Source organism: Heloderma suspectum, chromosome 1 (genome assembly GCF_057233095.1).
Source record: "Heloderma suspectum isolate Gila_16-S chromosome 1, 16-S_ref, whole genome shotgun sequence".
Taxonomy (NCBI): Eukaryota; Metazoa; Chordata; class Lepidosauria; order Squamata; family Helodermatidae; genus Heloderma; species Heloderma suspectum.
The window spans coordinates 434,111,978-434,130,103 of NC_139458.1; the positions used below are offsets into that span (position 1 = coordinate 434,111,978).

At 48.3% G+C, this 18,126-nt stretch overlaps 1 protein-coding gene across 2 annotated transcripts in view; it reads right to left on the reverse strand.

The window, feature by feature from the left end:
* The window catches only part of MTMR9 (myotubularin related protein 9), a 34,585-nt gene extending 18,088 nt beyond the window's left edge, over nucleotides 1-16,497 (reverse strand). For both annotated transcript variants that reach the window (XM_084829378.1, XM_084829377.1), the window contains exons 1-6: nucleotides 16,195-16,497; nucleotides 15,071-15,433; nucleotides 6,803-6,911; nucleotides 5,440-5,565; nucleotides 3,769-3,942; nucleotides 1,897-2,114 (exon numbers count right to left, since the gene is read on the reverse strand). In XM_084829378.1, coding sequence (XP_084685504.1) covers nucleotides 1,897-2,114; nucleotides 3,769-3,942; nucleotides 5,440-5,565; nucleotides 6,803-6,911; nucleotides 15,071-15,255 — 812 coding nt within the window. In that variant the 5' untranslated portion in view covers nucleotides 15,256-15,433; nucleotides 16,195-16,497. The remainder of the gene's footprint in view (nucleotides 1-1,896; nucleotides 2,115-3,768; nucleotides 3,943-5,439; nucleotides 5,566-6,802; nucleotides 6,912-15,070; nucleotides 15,434-16,194) is intronic.
* Between the last annotated feature and the right edge of the window lie 1,629 nt (nucleotides 16,498-18,126).

Sequence of the window (18,126 nt, forward strand, 5' to 3'; positions counted from 1 at the left end):
AAAAATTTCTTCTTTTTCTCAAACGTGGAAGACACAAGATTGTTTGGCTTTTTTCTCCTCCTTCCTGCAGGAGTGTACTTTTACTTGCCCACAATAATTTTTTTTAACAGGATGAGTACAATCGTTTTTAACAGTTGTTTTCTCCAGAAAAAAATTATTAGCATGCAAGACCATGTGCGCATAACCCAGGATGAACATTCCAAAGTCCTAAATTTATGCTGGAAGGCGAGGGAAGCCTCAGCCAAGGGAGATCAGAAGAACAATGGGAGAGAACTAGAGAAACCTGCTCAGCCCTAAGTTAAATCTGGTGCACCAGGGTCAGCTCTGGCATATTCCACCACCCTAAAGTCATACCAATTGCACTACGACAGTTTGTGTACTGGTGGCGTTGGGGCTACATTTTTTTTCTTTTAAAGAAGGGATAAATGCACTGTTTCATTTAAAAGTGCCCTCCCCATTTGGGATGCTAGTAGGTTGCAGTTAAAAGGTAACCCCCAGGTCCAAAAGGGTTTTTTGATTGCTTCGCAGCAGGTACAGGCAGCCTTTAGGATCAGCTGCCCTGAGCGTGGGGAAGGACGGATTCACCTGCGCCCAGTTTTGCCAGGCGCTCGCCAAGCCACTGCCCCCGCTTGCCACCTATCCTCAGTGAACTGCCATGTTGTGCAAAATGGTGGTTCAGGGTTTTAAGGGAAAGTAATATCGCGTAAATGGCTCCTTTACGGCAACCATTTATGTAACATCACTTTTCGGTAAAACCCCAAGCCGCCATTTTGCGCAAAATGGCAGCCGCTGGAGTCCCCATTGCTGCTCGCCAAGCCCTCGTTCTCTCCTCCTTTCAAGGAGAATGAGCGGTTGGCAGGCAGCAATGGGATTCCTGCCCCACTGCCTCTCAACCCCTCACCATCTCCTTCCTTGCAAGGAGACCATGAGGGGTCGACAGGCGGCGGAGGCAGGAGACGCCCGCCAACCACTTGTTCTCTCCTTGCAAAGAGAGAATTAGTGGGTGGTGGGCAGCACAGGACTCCTGCCCCCACCACCTGTCAACCCCCCACGGTCCCCTTGTTTTGATTTCCTAGAACCACAAGGTCCCGTTATTAATATCACAGAACCAACAGGAGTCAGAAACCCTTGCCAAACTGCTGCAAATCAGCCAGCGGCCTAAGAGCATCTGTGTTATATGAAAGAAGGCCTTAGGTTCAATCCTCCACATAGACGGCTTTACAAGGGGATTGCACAAATTCCTGGAGGAGAAGGTTTATCAGTGCCTACTAGTCCCAATGGCTACTGCTACTTCCAGTGTCAGAGGCAGTAAGCCTATGTACACCAGTTGCTGGGGAACATGGATGGGAGGGTGCTGTTGTGCTCGTGTCCTGCTTGTGGGCTTCTCACTGGGGCATCTGGTTGGCCACTGTATGAACACAATGCTGGACTAGATGGACCCTTGGTCTGATCCAGCAGGGCACTTCTGATGCTCTCATCTCCGGTTAGAAAGATCAGGTAGCAGGTGATGGGGAAAACCCTTCTCAGCCCACGACCCACCAGAGTCGACAGTGCCGAGGCAGAGGGCCACAAAGAGCATCTGGCTCCATATAAAGCAGCTCCATTTCTTCCTATGCAACGTTACATCCAACTTGCTCACTCTTCTACGCTTTTGCTCCGTCAGTCTCCAACCATCCCAACTTCTAATCCTAGGCCAGCTCTCCCCCAACCTGGTATGCTCTAGAAGTTGGGGACTACAACTCCCAGCATCCCTGCCCATTGGCCATGCTGGCTGGGGCTGATGGATTGAAGTCCGAAAATTCTGGTGATCAGGGAAGGCTGCCCTAAACCATGGAAACAGCCCTGGAATTGCCGCAAGGCCCTTGAGGGCAGGCTGGATCTCGCTGCTTGACTCACCTCTCAATGGACTTGTGAATCCGTCGCCACTGGGGATAATGCGCCTCCTGCTCAAAGCCTCCACCTTTGGCCCGGGCTTGCTGGGCGACGTTCAGGGAGCGCGTGTCAATGATGTAGCCCCGCTTCCCTGCCCTCAGGGTGGCATTGATGAGCTTCTCGTCCTCTTTGCAACGCCGCCCATTTGTGCCTGTGAGGGGCTGGCTACTGCGCATCATCACCTAGAAAGGCCGGCAAAGCCTAGTGAGCGGCTGCGCCTGGATGGGGTCTTCTACAGCTGAGAGATCACGTCCATTGGCCAAACAAGTACATCAAGCTCACCATGCAGCATAGGCAACAATCAGCATTTGGAATTATCAGCCTAGCAAAGTGAGGCCTTTCATTCAACCCGCCAACCCGCCTGCTCAGTATTCGTTAGATGGAAAACAAAAGATCTTCCTTGAACAGTGAGAAAGCGGAATGAAAGCTGTGCGCATACTGAGGGTACAATTCTGGGTTTCAAGTTAGAACAACAGCTCAACCTTTGCACCGTTTTCAAAGGGGGGGGCGGGGGAGAAATGTCACACACAAAGACCTAGTTCACACTTAACATTAATCCACGGTTTATTTTACCCATGGCTTGTTGCCCTACCCAGGGTTTGTCTGGCAGACAATCAAACAAACCATAGTTTGTTTTCTCAATCCCTGGGTTGTTGGTTTCCCTCCTGCTTCGCTCGCTCCCTCCCTCCCTCCCTGTATCCCAAATGCCTTTGTGACAGTCTAATACTGGGCTGTTTGCCTGTAACTACAACCTATGGTATAAACAACCCAGAGTTCACAACCCAAACTGATTCACAAAACACAACAAGCCAGAGTACGGGTTGAACATGGTTTTTTTGTACCATGGTTTGTAGCTGAATCGTGGGTTGTTGTACAGTGTAAACCCAGCCACGCTAATAAACCATAGTTTGTTAACAACTAACAACCCACAGTTCACAACTTAACTAATCATGGGTTCTCTTCATGGGTTGTTTGTAGTTAACAACCCATAGTTCCATAGTGCAGCTGTGTTTGCACAACAACCCAGAATTCAACAACCCATACCATGGGTTAGTGCTGCGTGTGAACCAGGCCACAGCAATACCATGAAGTCCAGGATGCAATTCTACATTTGAAGTTTGAACCTCATCTCCACCCGCAGTTTTCAGGGTGGGCCTTTCCTCAGCACAGAGAGACCACAATACAACTTGATTAGGAGAGTCACAATGTATTTCTTGTTTGAATACAGCTGCTAGAGAGCCTCAAAGAGACCCCTCAAGATCAGAACACTGGCTGTAAAAGCCAAGCTTGTATTCTCACGACCGACTACCACCATTTGTCTAACGTAATGCTCTGCCGGCAGAATTATACCCACAGAACTTTCCAGGCAGATCTGTTCCAGGGGACTTGGAGCCTTTCCATGCTATCACAGGAAATGCCTACTCAGCTTCCAAATCCATGCTTAAGGCACAGCTACGTCATGGAGGCTGAATTGGTGGGGTTCTCTCCGTCTCCCTCTTAACATTAACGAACCAGTGGTCCTTCTAAATGTGGGCAGAAGCAAGGGTGGGAAGGGCCGATTCCCACCCCCACTGACATTTATTTACAAGGCAGCATTCAGTTAACATATTCCCCAAATTCTCAAGTGGGTTCTCAAGGCCCCCCCCCTGCCCGCCCTAATATGAACCTGCTCATGAACTCAGATCATCTGATGCCCCCATCCTGTGGCTGATGGGATGCAAGCTTGGCCTTTTCAGTCACAGCCCTTAAGCTTTGGAATGCAAAACACATCTGTTTTGTTATCTCTGGCTTAGCCCTAAGAAAGCACACACCTCCTCCTCCAGAGCCCCAACTCACCATCCCATTTTTCTTGTGATAATAGCTGAGAACTGGGAAGCGCCCGCCGTGGCGAAATGCGGCAACTTTCCAGAGAGATTCGTCGTCAATCGATTTGGGGACAGTGACGATGGGCGGGTAGGAGGGACAGACGGAGAAATCTTTGTTCATGTAGCTCAACCGCCATTCATTTGTCTAGGAAAGAATAATAAGCCAAGGATGATAATGATGGACTAATGGGGTCACTTCCTGGGAAAATCAGAAAAAGTAAACCATTGCCATTTGAAGCCATCAAGTTTCAGGAGCAGAAATCCAGTGATCCCGGGCAGCCAACCACATGCCACCGCCTGCTCCACAATCTACTAGGCAACTTCAAGTCTCAGCAGCTCATCCCTGAGGGAAGTCCACTAGCTCAGCCTTCCCCAGCCTGGTGCCCACCAGTTTTTTGAACTTCAACCCCCATCAGCCCCAGCCACCATGGGCAATGGTTGGGAATGCTGGGAGTTGTAATCCAAACCATCTGGAGATCAAGGTTGCACTGGGCCACCCGTCGGCTCCTCGAGATTGTTCGCTTGCTGCCCTCTGAGAACTTGCTGCCTTTCCCCTGGTAAGTTAAGCACATAAGAACATCAGGAATCAGAAGAGTCTTGCTGGATCAGACCAAGGTCCATCTAGTCCAGCGTTCTGCTCACAGAGTGGCCAACCAGCTGCCCACGGGAAACCCACAAGCAGGACATGACTGCAACAGCACCCTCCCGCCCATGTTCCCCAGCAACTGGTGTATGTAGGCTCACTGCCTCTGGCTCTGGAGGTAGCACATAGCCATCAGGACTAGTAGCCATGGATAGCCTTCTCCTCCAGGAATTTCTCTAACCCCCTTTTAAAGCCATCCAAATTGGTGGCCATCACTACATCTTGTGGTAGTGAATTCCATAGTTTAACTATAAGAACACTGTTGGACCCTGACAGCACATGGACTGGTGCACCTGATGCCGTCAGTTCTCCATCGCAGAGGTCAACTGGCTATGTGCGTTCCCGGGCCCTCTCCAAAAATCAAACTTAGTCAGAGTTCATTAAATCATTTTTGTGCCAGAAGCATAACCAGCAAAGTACCGCCCCCAAAAGACCACCTCCCTGAAAGCTCCTCCTCCTTCAACTGTCTCCACCAGCAGCCATCCCAACAGGCTGTGCTGAGGGAGATGAGGGGGGAAGCTGGGCCATTCCACCACCGCTGCTGAAAGGTTTTTTTCCCCCTCTTCCCTCCGCATTCCTTTTTCCTTGTCTTCTTTGGTCACAAGCCTGAGGGCAGGCACTGGTCTTCTTTACTCGTTGTATGTAAGCTGCTCTAGGAGCCCTTTGGCTGAGGAGCAGGGGAAAAATACTTTAAATAAAGACAGTTCAAAGTGACCATAAAACCTAAAATAATAGAAGAACCACCATCCCCCTTTAAAAGGCCACAGCTAAAGCAGTTGTACATCAATTTAAAGTGCCTTGGGGACAGACCCTTTCACTCTGCACCCAACATCCATGAACAAGACGGCTAATGGTCCTCCCCAGGGAGCCAGTCCTCAAATGGCGGCACTCCCACAGAGACACCCCCTCCCTGCTGAATTCTCACTTGATGTAGGAAAGGAACTCAGAGCGAGGCCTCCAGCTGAGCACAAAGAACAGGGAAATGCATTTGGGACTTACAACAGAGCTGAGCAGCTCGAATTCGCGCTCGGGCAAGAAAGAGTGCCAGCCGTCTTCAATGACTTCAAACATGGGCCGATAAAAGAATGGATACATCAGGGTGATGGAATCCAAGGTAGACAGCGCCTGCAGGAGGTGAAAAATGCATACACGCAGTGTCACAATTTGCTGAAAGTCCCTTCATCCAAAAACTCAGCTCAAAGCTTATCCTCTCCTTAGCCTCCTCTTGGCCTTGCTTCCACAGCCTCTGCTGCTAAAGGTGTCAGTCTGCCTCCCATTTCTGGCTGCTGCGTTCCTTTCTGACGCTGCAGATGCACACAGCGGGGGCATGCTCAGTATCATATGGAAATGTAGCAGCCGGCATGGTGCAGTCTCCATGAGCCGCAGGTGCCTGGAAGAAGCAGAGGCACCTCAGAGCAGCCCGCCCTTAATCTGAGGAATGCTGATAAAAGCAGATGCACGATGTCACAAAAGCTAACAAGTCTTCCCTTCCTCTGCAATGGCTGGGCCCCGGCCAAGTTGCTTCTGCCAGCTGAACTGACCCTGCTTCACTAAAGGTACACCGTTCCACAACATTCCGCTGCTGACAGCTTTCCACCGAGCAGGTTGGAGGGTTTTGTGATGTTCCATCGAGTCACAGCAGCTCAGCCAATGGCTAAGCAGCAGGTACGAGTGAGGTTTCAGCCTACTGGATAGAAAGCCACTGCTGGGGAAGGGGAATATGAATATGGCGCAAGATTAGCTCTACATTTAAATCAGGGGTGCAGAACCTCAGGTCCAGGGAGCAAATCTGGCCCTTCAGGCTTCTCCCGAGAGCCTTCCCCGGCCGCACCCTCTCTCCCCCAAACACTGATTGTCTGGTGGTTTCGCAGCTTTGGGACAGTTTTCTCCCCATCCTCAAAGGCTGAAAAGCTAAGGCTTCTCCTAAGCCTTAGTTACTGGCAACAAGGGCTTTAAGCTAAAATATGCAGGTTTTTATATTTTAAAACCCACCAACCCCTGGAATGCAGTCCTGGAGAGGTTCTCTAAAACAGAATTCAGCCCTTGGGCTGAAAGAGGGTCAATATCCCTGATTTAAATAATAAATACAAGAGAATAGCTGCCAACGCTTCCAATATATTAAATTTTAGGTAGGTAGATATTTATTTCACATAAACATACCTTTGCGGTTTCATTTCTTGATTCTCAGTTTTCAAACGCCTCTTTCAACATGCTGCCCAGCCCTGCCCTGCCTGGCCCTGCCCATCCTATCAGTATCGCAATACCCCTGGGATGTGAGCCCTGCTGCAGCTTCCAACAAGGGTCTAGGTAAAACAGGGACAGATTCTTGCTGGGTCCTTCCAGCTCCTACAGAGCACCTTACCTCAATGGAGCTGGCGATGTTCAGAGACTCCTCCATGCCATGTATGTCAAGCTGAATAATCCGCAGGTCTTTGCATTTGATGATGATGGTGCCCAAAGAGCCGAGAAAGCTGCAGCGATACAATGGCAGGAACATTTAAGAGGATGACGCAAAGAGGCTGTGGGAGCCTTTGGATGCAGCCATTTACGCTGCCCCGATGGCTTTCGGCAGCATGCAACAAGCAAGAGGTGAAAATCTATCACAATTTAGCCATTGACACACCCTTCATTTAACAGGAAGGAGCTGCTGGTTGAAAAATACCAAGGGCAGAATTGCATATTATCTTGGCAAGTGGCAGATTTCCAAACCTGCATTTTGTTGAAGTAATATAAATATAGCGTGGATCCAACTTGCAAAGGAAAACTGGCAGGTGGGAAAGGGGGTGCCCAACTCTTCCCCACACTTGCCAACTTGCCCCCAATCCCCCACTGTCTTCTCCCTGAGATCCTAACTGGAAGGAGATGGGCAGAGGAGAGGCATTTGCAATGAAGGACCAGTGGATGGGAGAAGGGTTGAGCCAGGGTGGGCAGGAAGTAGATCTCCAGATGTCTTGGACTTTTGACTCCCAGCATTGCTGACCACTGGCCATGCTGGCAGGGGTTTCTGGGAGCTGAAGTCCAAAACATCTGAAGACCTACCTTCTGCCCACCTCGGGGTCAAGCACTGTCACCTGGTTCACTGATTCTCCCCAACAAAGGCTCCCCTCCCCTGCATTAGCATTATGTATTCTTCCCCAACCCGGTGGCCTCCAGATGTGTTGGACCAAAACTCATCCCTAGTCAGCCTAAGGAGACACAAAGATGGGACTGGCAACTTCAAGCCTGCCTTGTAACATAAAGCTCTGCCCCAAGCCTCACAGAAAAGTGAGCTCCTTGCTAACTGTGGAGATCAGCCACTGCCTCACCCAGGCTCTGAGGAACCAAACATCTGACAGAGCCGTTCAAGTCCTCAGGGCCACTTTTGTCCCACTGCAATTTCTGCAGTCAAGAGGGGGACGCCTCTCAGCTGTACCCACCGTGTGCCAAGCCCAAACTGTGAGGACAGAGCCCAGCTTGTCCTGCCCCAACTGGGCGCTGTGTTATTTGCCATGCTGCTCCCTAGTCTTTGCATTTAGAACTGCTGTAATTTTCCCTGTATAGGTCCGTCAGTAACTGATCCAGCCTTATTATCTGCTGTCATGCACTGAGTGGTTGTTTTTCCTAGGCAGAACTTTTCGTCCCGCTTATTCTTCAATAGGAATAAGCCCCCTGCTGTGCTGGTTCTCATCCTGAATTGCACTGTCTTTTCACGTCATCCACCCCATTTCTTTTATTTCATCTGTTACAGCTGCCACTCACCCTCTTTCTGCAGTTTCGATCCTCTGCATTTATTAAGGCTTGCTGTTTAAGTTGTGTTTTCAATAAAGATGAAGACTGCTTTACATGGAAGTGTGGGTTGGATGTGAGTTAAGCTGCCTGGGCGGGAACAGGGGCTGGCTTTAGCCTTGCACACTCCTGTTCTGCATGGAAAAAACAAATGACTGAAGGGAAGACCCCGCCATTCCTTGAACAAAAGATCACCTCTGACCTGGGAGATTAGGTCTGGATAACAGCTCAAGTTAGAAGAGACCTTGCATTTCAACCAACTGAAGGATCTTGCCCTTTACTCATTCAATTCTCCCTGGAGGCACACTCAAGATTTAATCCTCTAAAGCAATTCCAAGGTGGGGCAGGAAATGTCTGAAAAGGCGCACAGACACCCCTTCTGTGTACATGCTTTTGATCTGCATGCTTTAACATGTACTCACCTGAGCTTTGCAAAATCTGGATTTTTTTTTTAAAACGTTTGCTCTTTAGAAGAGCAGAAGCAAGAGAAACTTTGTTTAGTGGCAGCCAATGACCATATATATTTGGGGGGTGGGGGACTGAAGGCCATGAAGGAGGGAGGGCCACATTATCATGGTGGTGGTGGGGAGACTGGGGCAAGCTGTGTTCAGCCTGGCTTCATTCCTTCACCTTCACAAGATGCAGCTCATATGCTTTTAAGTTTTTCTCCAAAACCATGAGGACTAGGAGCTTGGCATTATAATTTGGGACTGGGGTGGGAGATAGGAAGAGGGAAGAGAGATTGTACGGATGCTGAATTCTGCAGTAATCCAGGGGAAGCATGCAAGAGAAGAACCCTTGTTCATACGGTTAACTGGAATGAGGAGGCCTCTGATCCCCTCACAGGTATGAAGCATTAGAAACAGAGAAAGCAAAGTGGGCTTAGAAAGAGCAAAGCAGATCACAGCTGTGATCATGTTAAGTTCGATCAAGCAACCAACAAGGATTAGGGGAAGTCAGACATGCAGGACCAGACATAAAAGATCAGGGTTTCCATGGCAAGGGAGTGCTAAGTCACTGGCACAGATGCACCAAATCAGCAAGAGTGGATGAGGTCAGCCAGGGATTTGGGGATTACATTATGCAGTGTCAGGCCGATGCAATCTTCGTAGCTCCAGTGAAAGGATTCTTAAAACTTTGCCACAATGCTGAATGCGCGCACACACATTTCCTGGATAGAACACACATCCACCCCTCCGAGGTCCCTGTTAGAGGGAAAATAATCACAGTATGATGGTCCCCCCACCCGCCACACCAAATGGATCTGTTGCCAGCGTTTATTGAACAGGCATCAAATGCTCACTTCGCAGCGGTATATATATCGGCTCCTTGGACCGCATAACTCTGCCAGAATAGGAAAGCCACTATGGACTAGAGAGACCAAGGTTTGCCATGGCCATGTTGGCTGGGGATTGTGGAAGTTGTAGTCCAACACACCTGGACTTCCCCACCTTCCCCACCAGGTTGGGAAAGACTGCCTTAGAGATTACCATCTCATCTTATGATCACCAGGAAGCACTTTCTTCAGCCCACCATCTGCACACTAAGTTTGAACAGCAAAGTACACTCTAAGGGGCTTGGCACTTGCTTCCCCAAATACTTTCCAGTAGAGCACATTAAAAAAAAAAACATTTTCCTCCAAGGTCTGCCATGAAACAGCTAGGATTAAGCAGATGTAGGGCATATACCATTGAACTGTTGTTGTTTTTAATCATATCCCTGATGAATATACAGTGGAGGTGAGGAATAGATTTCAGGGATTAGACCTGATAGACAGAGTGCCTGAGGAACTATGGACGGAGGTCCGTAACATTGTTCAGGAGGCAGCAACGAAATCCATCCCAAAGAAAAAGAAATGCAAGAAAGCAAAGTGGCTGTCTGATGAGGCTTTACAAGTAGCTCACGAAAGAAGGGAAGCGAAAAGCAAGGGAGAAAGGGGAAGATATACCCAACTGAATGCAGAGTTCCAGAGAATAGCAAGGAGAGACAAGAAGGCCTTCTTAAATGAACAATGCAAAGAAATCGAGGAAAACAACAGAATGGGAAAGACTAGAGATCTCTTCAAGAAAATTGGAGATCTCAAGGGAACGTTTTGTGCAAAGACGGGCATGATAAAGGACAAAGAAGGCAGGGACCTAACAGAAGCAGATGAGATTAAGAAGAGGTGGCAAGAATACACAGAAGAACTATACAGGAAAGAGCTGAATGTCCCTGATAGCCATGATAGTGCGGTCATTGAACTTGAGCCGGACATCCTAGAGAGTGAAGTCAAGTGGGCCTTAGGAAGCATTAGTAACAACAAAGCTAGCGGAGATGACAGTATTCCAGCCGAGCTATTTAAAATCCTAAAAGATGATGCTGTTAAAGTGCTGCATTCAATATGCCAACAAATCTGGAACACTCAACAGTGGCCACAAGACTGGAAAAGGTCAGTTTACATTCCAATTCCAAAGAAGGGCAACGCCAAAGAGTGTTCAAACTACCGCACAATTGCGCTCATTTCACATGCCAGCAAGGTGATGCTCAAAATCCTACAAGCTAGGCTTCAGCAGTATGCGAACCGAGAATTACCGGAAGTACAAGCTGGGTTTCGAAGAGGCAGAGGAACTAGAGATCAAATCGCCAACATTCGCTGCATCATGGAGAAAGCAAGAGAATTCCAGAAAAACGTCTATTTCTGCTTCATTGACTACGCTAAAGCCTTTGATTGTGTGGATCACAACAAACTGTGGCAAATTCTTAAAGTGATGGGAGTACCAGACCACCTTACCTGTCTCCTGAGAAACCTGTACGAGGGTCAAGAAGCAACAGTAAGAACCAGACATGGAACAACCGACTGGTTCAAAATTGGGAAAGGAGTACGACAAGGCTGCATATTGTCACCCTGCTTATTTAACTTATATGCAGAGTACATCATGAGAAATGCCGGGTTGGATGAATCAGAGGTCGGAATTAAGATTGCCGGGAGAATTATCAACAACCTCCGATATGCAGACGATACCACCCTAATGGCAGAAAGCGAAGAGGATCTAAAGAGCCTCTTGTTGAGGGTGAAAGAAGAGAGTGCAAAAGCTGGTTTGAAACTCAACATTAAAAAAACGAAGATCATGGCATCTGGCCCCATCACTTCCTGGCATATGGAAGGGGAAGAAATGGAAGCAGTGACAGATTTTACTTTCTTGGGTTCCAAGATCACCGCAGACGGTGACTGTAGCCATGAAATTAAAAGACGCTTGCTCCTTGCGAGGAAAGCTATGGTCAACCTAGACAGCATAGTAAGAAGCAGAGACATCACCTTGCCGACAAAGGTCCGTCTAATCAAAGCTATGGTTTTCCCAGTAGTAATGTATGGCTGTGAGAGCTGGACTATAAGGAAGGCTGAGCGCCGAAGAATTGATGCTTTCGAACTGTGGTGCTGGAGAAGACTCTTACGAGTGCCCTGGACTGCAAGGAGGTCAAATCAGTCCATCCTAAAGGAAATCAACCCTGAGTGCTCATTGGAAGGACAGATAATGAAGCTGAAGCTCCAATATTTTGGCCACCTAATGCGAAGAGAAAACTCCCTGGAAAAGACCCTGATGCTGGGAAAGACTGAAGGCAAAAGGAGAAGGGGACGGCAGAGGATGAGATGGCTAGATGGCATCACGGATGCAATGAATATGAACTTGAGCACGCTCCGGGAGAGAGCGCAGGACAGGAAGGCCTGGCGTGCTATGGTCCATGGGGTCACGAAGAGTCGAACACGACTGAACGACTGAACAACAACAACAACAACAACTTTTGTTTTATGGACAACTCTTACCCAACCCAAGCCTTTGGGAAATGAAACTAACTAGGAATAGAAATAAAGTGTGTTTTTTCTCTCTCCTCCTTTTCTAAGGAAATGCGCATATACACACTTCAAAATTATTCTTCAGCAAAGCCACCTGACCCCATGGAAGTGACCTGCCAACTTGATAGTAACCGCTTTTCACTACGTCTGCGAACAGTAAAAGCTGCACTGGCAAGATTTTAGAGAGCAAACTGTCGATGCCCTTACAAGGAGAAGCACTGCTGTGCCAGTTCCCCATTTATTCATATCCAAGGAAGTTGCAAAATAGCACAGTGGGGGGGGCTGAAACAGGTTAATTGTCCCATTTCAACACTGTTCCAAACCGCTTGCTGTTCTTTAGTGCAGAAGAAAGAAACGCGTGCGCGTGTGTGTGTGTGAGAGAGAAGTAGGATGCAAGAACTAACTGAAGGCTCCACAGACCATAATGCCATCTCTCTCTCTCTCTCTCCCTCAGCCTATAAGAAGAAAAGCTTGGAACCCTTGCGAGTTAATTGCCATCCCCCTTGCTTGCTTGGGATTGGAAATGACAGTGGAAGTCACAGAATCAAAAGCTGAGGAAGGACCTGCAATTTATTGATTTTAATGCCTTTCCCAAAGTAGGATCCACCCACGCCTTATTCTAACTAGCAGGAAAGAGTATTGCTTCTGCACCATTACCTAACACGGCCTTTCTCAACCAAATGTGATCCCCACCCCACATGATCACAATGCCCGCTGGGGATGGGAGTTGTAAGTCCAACACACCTGGAGAGCATCAGATTGGGGAAGGCTGACCTGATGGAACTGGGACAGCATCATTTCTTATTTACTCATTTATTGCTTATTTTTAAAAGGTCTAACTCGCCCTAATTATATTTTTAGTCCCCCAATAACAGAAGTACTTTGGGTGGTTGACATGATAAAATAAAAACAGCATATAATAAAAATATTAATCTGTACAAAAACACAATAATGTATTTCACCCTTCCAGGCAGCGTACAGTAATAAAAGTACGATAAAATAAAAACGATGCTGCACAAGACAACAAGCCTTCATACAACTACAACAAAAAAAGTGAGGCAATAAGATCATGAAAACTACCAAGCAGAACTGAGATAATAAAAACCTAAAACACTTCGGCACAAAGAAATTTTTTGACCCAGCGCTGAAAAGTTCGTAGTGTCACAGGCTTATCAAACTTCCCTAGGGAGGCTTGCTGGCAGGCCATCACAGAAAAGGCCCTCTTCTTTGAACAGAATGTAACTCACCAACTAACAGTGCTCAGAGAAAGACTCCCTCTGAAGATATTAAGGCATGGGCAGGATGGTATGGGAAGAGGCACTCCTTCAGGTATTTTGGTCTCAAGGTGGTTAGGGCTTTAAAGGTAAGCATAAGCACCTTGAATTGGGTGCAGAAGCAAATAGACGCCGAGTGTAATACTTTAAGAACCAGAATGATACGGCTCCACAGTCAGAATACTAGCCATTGAATTCAAAACTAATTGAAGCTTCCAAGTCATTTTCAAGGGCAGCCCCATTTATAACACATTACTGGAATCCAAACGGGAAGATACTAGAACATGGATCACTGCAGCTAAGCTCCAGCTGTCCACAAATGGTCAGAGTGGGCTAACCATCTGAAACTGGTAAAAGGACTACCTGGGCCTCCATTGTCATCCAGTGACAATGCTGGATCAAAGGGTTCTACCAAATGGTGCACCTGTTCTTTCAGGGGGGAGTGCAACCCCATCCAGAACTGGTTGAACACTGATTTCTTGGACTCAAGAACCACCTACCCACAGCTTTGTCAGGGCTCAGTTTCCATTTCTTAGCCCTCATCCACCCACTTACAACCAGACAACCATTCAGCAACTGTACAGCCTCACCTGACAAAGAGAAATAGAGCTCAGTATTATCAGCATAGTGATGAAATCTCACTCCAGCCCTCAAACGACCTCACCAAGTTGCTTCATGTGATTTTAAAGAGCAACACAAAGTGCAGGATAAAGCAAAAGGAGAAGAAAATTGGCCAATTTGAAATTGAAATATTCTTCCTGGCTGCTGCAATGGAAATCCGATACTGAGCGCAAGGGAGCAAAAATCCAGCCACTGAATTAAGGGACATTTTACTAGCACACAAGCTATTCTGCGAAACATCCTTGGCCAACACTCAGAACAGAGCTACGTACCATTCATTTTAAAGAGACACAGGTACCTTGGACTGTAACTGCTGTCTATCTGAGGAAATCTGTAATTCCTCAGGTTCAAATCTGTGTACATCTGTGAATTCATTGAGCAGCTTTCAGCCAGCCCAAGCCTCCCTTCTCCCCTGTAACATGAGGGATAATTATACTGGCTTGCTTTGCAGGATGGTTGAAAAGGATGATGAAGATAAGATACATGAAATGCTTTGAATACTTCCAGTCCATTTCCGAGACCAATTCAAAGTGTTGGTGTTGACCTTTAATGGCTTGGGACCAGAGAATCTAAAGGAACATCTCCTTCTGTATGTACCTGCTCGGAACCTTAGGTCATCTTCGGAGGCCCTCCTTTGGGTCCCCCACCAAAGGAAGCTAGGCAGCTGGCTACAAGAAAAAGGGACTTCTCAGTTGCGGCACCCCACTTATGGAATGTCCTCCCCAAAGCCGTTTGCCTGGCACCTACGTTGTTATCTTTCTGGCACTGGGCAAAGACCTTTCTTTTCTCCCAGGCACTGTAGAGACTGAGTTCTACATTTTTATGGCTGCTTTAGCGATTCCTGTGCTGTTTGTTGTATTGTATTCTTTTAAATATTTGTATTTTATTTTATATTTGTATTTTATTTTATATTTTTAACTGATAATATGGCATTTTAGTCTTTTTACTGATTGTAATCTGCCCAGAGAACACTGGTTATTGGGTGGATTAATAATAAATCAATCATTTATTTATTTAATGTTCTTCCTCCAGTGCTATTTTGATAGCAAAACATTCCATGGCCTTGGAGGAGAAGTACATGTTTACTGAAGTGTATCTTAATTCCCCCCGCCCCTTAAAGGGATTAAAACATCCTCACCGTTTTTCAATGGAATCGATGTTGGAATGCAAAAGCCACAGTTCCTCAACGTTGTCCTGCCGTCGTGAGGAGAAGATGAGGTGATGCCCTGTTAAGCACAGCGTCCCCTCCACCGTTGGATAGAAGGGGCGGTGAAGGACCACGTTGTCGGCCCGTGGTGTCTTGATAAGCTCAGCAAACTCCATGGTACCCCTAGATCCAGCACAACGTCCCTGCAGGCGAGCTGGTGCCAATTCTAACCCGCCACAAGATGCAAACCAAATTCTTGGTAGCTTCCACAGGAGGCCACAACCCCCAAAATTACGGTATTAGCTGAGAGTTAACCATCCGGCAGAGTTCATTGCTGCAAAATCCAAGTTCTTACTGGTTGGGAGGAGAAGAGAAGACAGAGCAACCATGAAACATTTCTAGCTTAAAAGGGAGGAGTAAAAACATTAACATCAATGGAGTTTCAAGAGTGGGCAGGATAACTTACAGGTATGGAAGAGGTTTAGGGCAGGGTAAAGCTAGGACCTTAGGGGAGGGAAGTTGGAGGTGGGAGAGGAAAGATGTCACAATCCAAGACCCCACTGAAGCGGTGGTTCTTGGATGTCACAATTGCAGCCCTCTCCAGATGCAGGAGGGGTCAGATGTGGATGTGCCAAAGAAAATGGAGCAGAAGTCAAACCCTACAGAGGGTCTGATGATTTTGGAAAGAATTCAAAGGCCCTTCCCGTTTTCCATTCTCTGTACCAGGACGAAACCCACAGCAGCCACTGTGGCCAGGCTGCCTGATCCCACAAACCAGCAGCGGGGCAGCTGGGAGTCTGTAGGGAAGGGAAGAGAAGAGACTGGGCAGAATACGAAGGAACCCAGTCCTGGATTACTAGCAGGACAGAGAAGAAACTGGCCGAGAACAGTGCATCCAGAGATGCTGGGGTGGGGATAACAGCTTAGAGCCCTGCCCCCAAGAAAGGCGCAATAGCCCCACCTGCTCTTAACAGGATTACAAGGCCACCGCTATTATCTGGGGGAGGGGGGTTAACAGACCCCCCACCCCACCCCCCATGTGCACAGAATTACGGGGGGGGGGCAGGAATGTGGGGTGGGTGGCAACCTCAGAAGGGCTGGAGATGAATACCCACCTTTGGCGCAGAGGGAGGGGCTCAACCCCCAGCTGTCAGAGGGGGGTGTCAGGCCCCATAGCGCATGTGGGGAGGGGGCAGAGATGGGGGGGCAGTCTCCATAGCCTGGCAGCGAAGGGGTTAAGCCTCAGCCCTATTGAAAGAAGGGGGCTGAGAGAGGTAAACCCCCCCGCCCTTCCTCCAGGCCCTTTCTGCCACCCTGGGGGACCCCGGGGCTTCAGCGCCCCCACTCCTCCCCCCTCTCTATCCCCCAACGGAGGCTCCAGCGGCGGCAGCCGACAGGAAGAGCTCCCGGCCAAGGCCCCGGATGTGGAGGGCAAGGAGGAGAAACACACACAGGCGCCACTACGGCCGAGGGGCGGGGCAAGCGCTGCCCAGTCCAGGCCCGCCTCGCCCACGTGACCGTCCCCGGCGCCCAACCCGCCTTCGTCAGCTCCTTCGGCCGATGAGGGCGGAAATGGAAAGGAAGGAGGGCGGGAGCGAGGGGAAGAGGCACCCGGCGGTTGAGCCGGCCGTTTTGACCTTACCGGAAATACGCAAGAAAATTGCCCTTGGGAAGGCGTCCCTCCAGCTACTAGAGGCTATTACGAGAGTTCCGGTGTTAAATCCTCCCGGTGCCTCCAGTAGATGCTATTTGTTGTTGTTGTTCGGTCGTTCAGTCGCGTCCGACTCTCCGCGACCCCACGGACCGTAGCCCGCCAGGCCCTCCTGTCCTGCGCTCTCTCCCGGAGCGTGCTCAAGTCCAGATTCATTGCATCGGTGATGCTATCCAGCCATCTCATCCTCTGCCGTCCCCTTCTCCTTTTGCCTTCAGTCTTTCCCAGCATCAGGGTCTTTTCCAGGGAGTTTTCTCTTCGCATTAGGTGGCCAAAATATTGGAGCTTCAGCTTCATTATCTGTCCTTCCAATGAGCACTCAGGGTTGATTTCCTTTAGGATGGACTGATTTGACCTCCTTGCAGTCCAGGGGACTCATAAGAGTCTTCTCCAGCACCACAGTTCGAAAGCATCAATTCTTCGGCGCTCAGCCTTCCTTATAGTCCAGCTCTCACAGCCATACATTACTACTGGGAAAACCATAGCTTTGATTAGACGGACCTTTGTCGGCAAGGTGATGTCTCTGCTTCTTACTATGCCATCTAGGTTTGCCATAGCTTTCCTCCCAAGGAGCAAGCATCTTTTAATTTCATGGCTAAAGTCACCGTCTGCGGTGATCTTGGAGCCCAAGAAAGTAAAATCTGCCACTGCTTCCATTTCTTCCCCTTCTATATGCCAGGAAGTGATGGGGCCAGATGCCATGATCTGAGTTTTTGTAATGTTGAGTTTCAAACCAGCTTTTGAACTCTCCACTCTCACCCTCAACAAGAGGCTCTTTAGATCCTATTCGCTTTCTGCCATTACGGTGGTATCGTCTGCATATCAGAGGTTGTTGATAATTCTCCCGGCAATCTTAATTCCGACCTGTGATTCATCCAACCCGGCGTTTCTCATGATGTACTCTGCATAGAAGTTAAATAAGCAGGGTGACAATATGCAGCCTTGTCATACTCCTTTCCCAATTTGGAACCAGTCGGTTGTTCCATGTCTGGTTCTTACTGTTGCTTCTTGGCCCTCGTACAGGTTTCTCAGGAGACAGGTAAGGTGGTCTGGTACTCCCATCACTTTAAGAATTTGCCACAGTTTGTTGTGATCCACACAATCAAAGGCTTTAGCGTAGTCAATGAAGCAGAAATAAGACGTTTTTCTGGAATTCTCGTGTTTTCTCCATGATCCAGGAAATGTTGGCGATTTGATCTCTAGTTCCTCTGCCTCTTCGAAATCCAGCTTGTACTTCCGGTAGTTCTCGGTTCGCATACTGCTGAAGCCTAGCTTGTAGGATTTTGAGCATCACCTTGCTGGAATGTGAAATAAGCACAATTGTACGGTAGTTTGA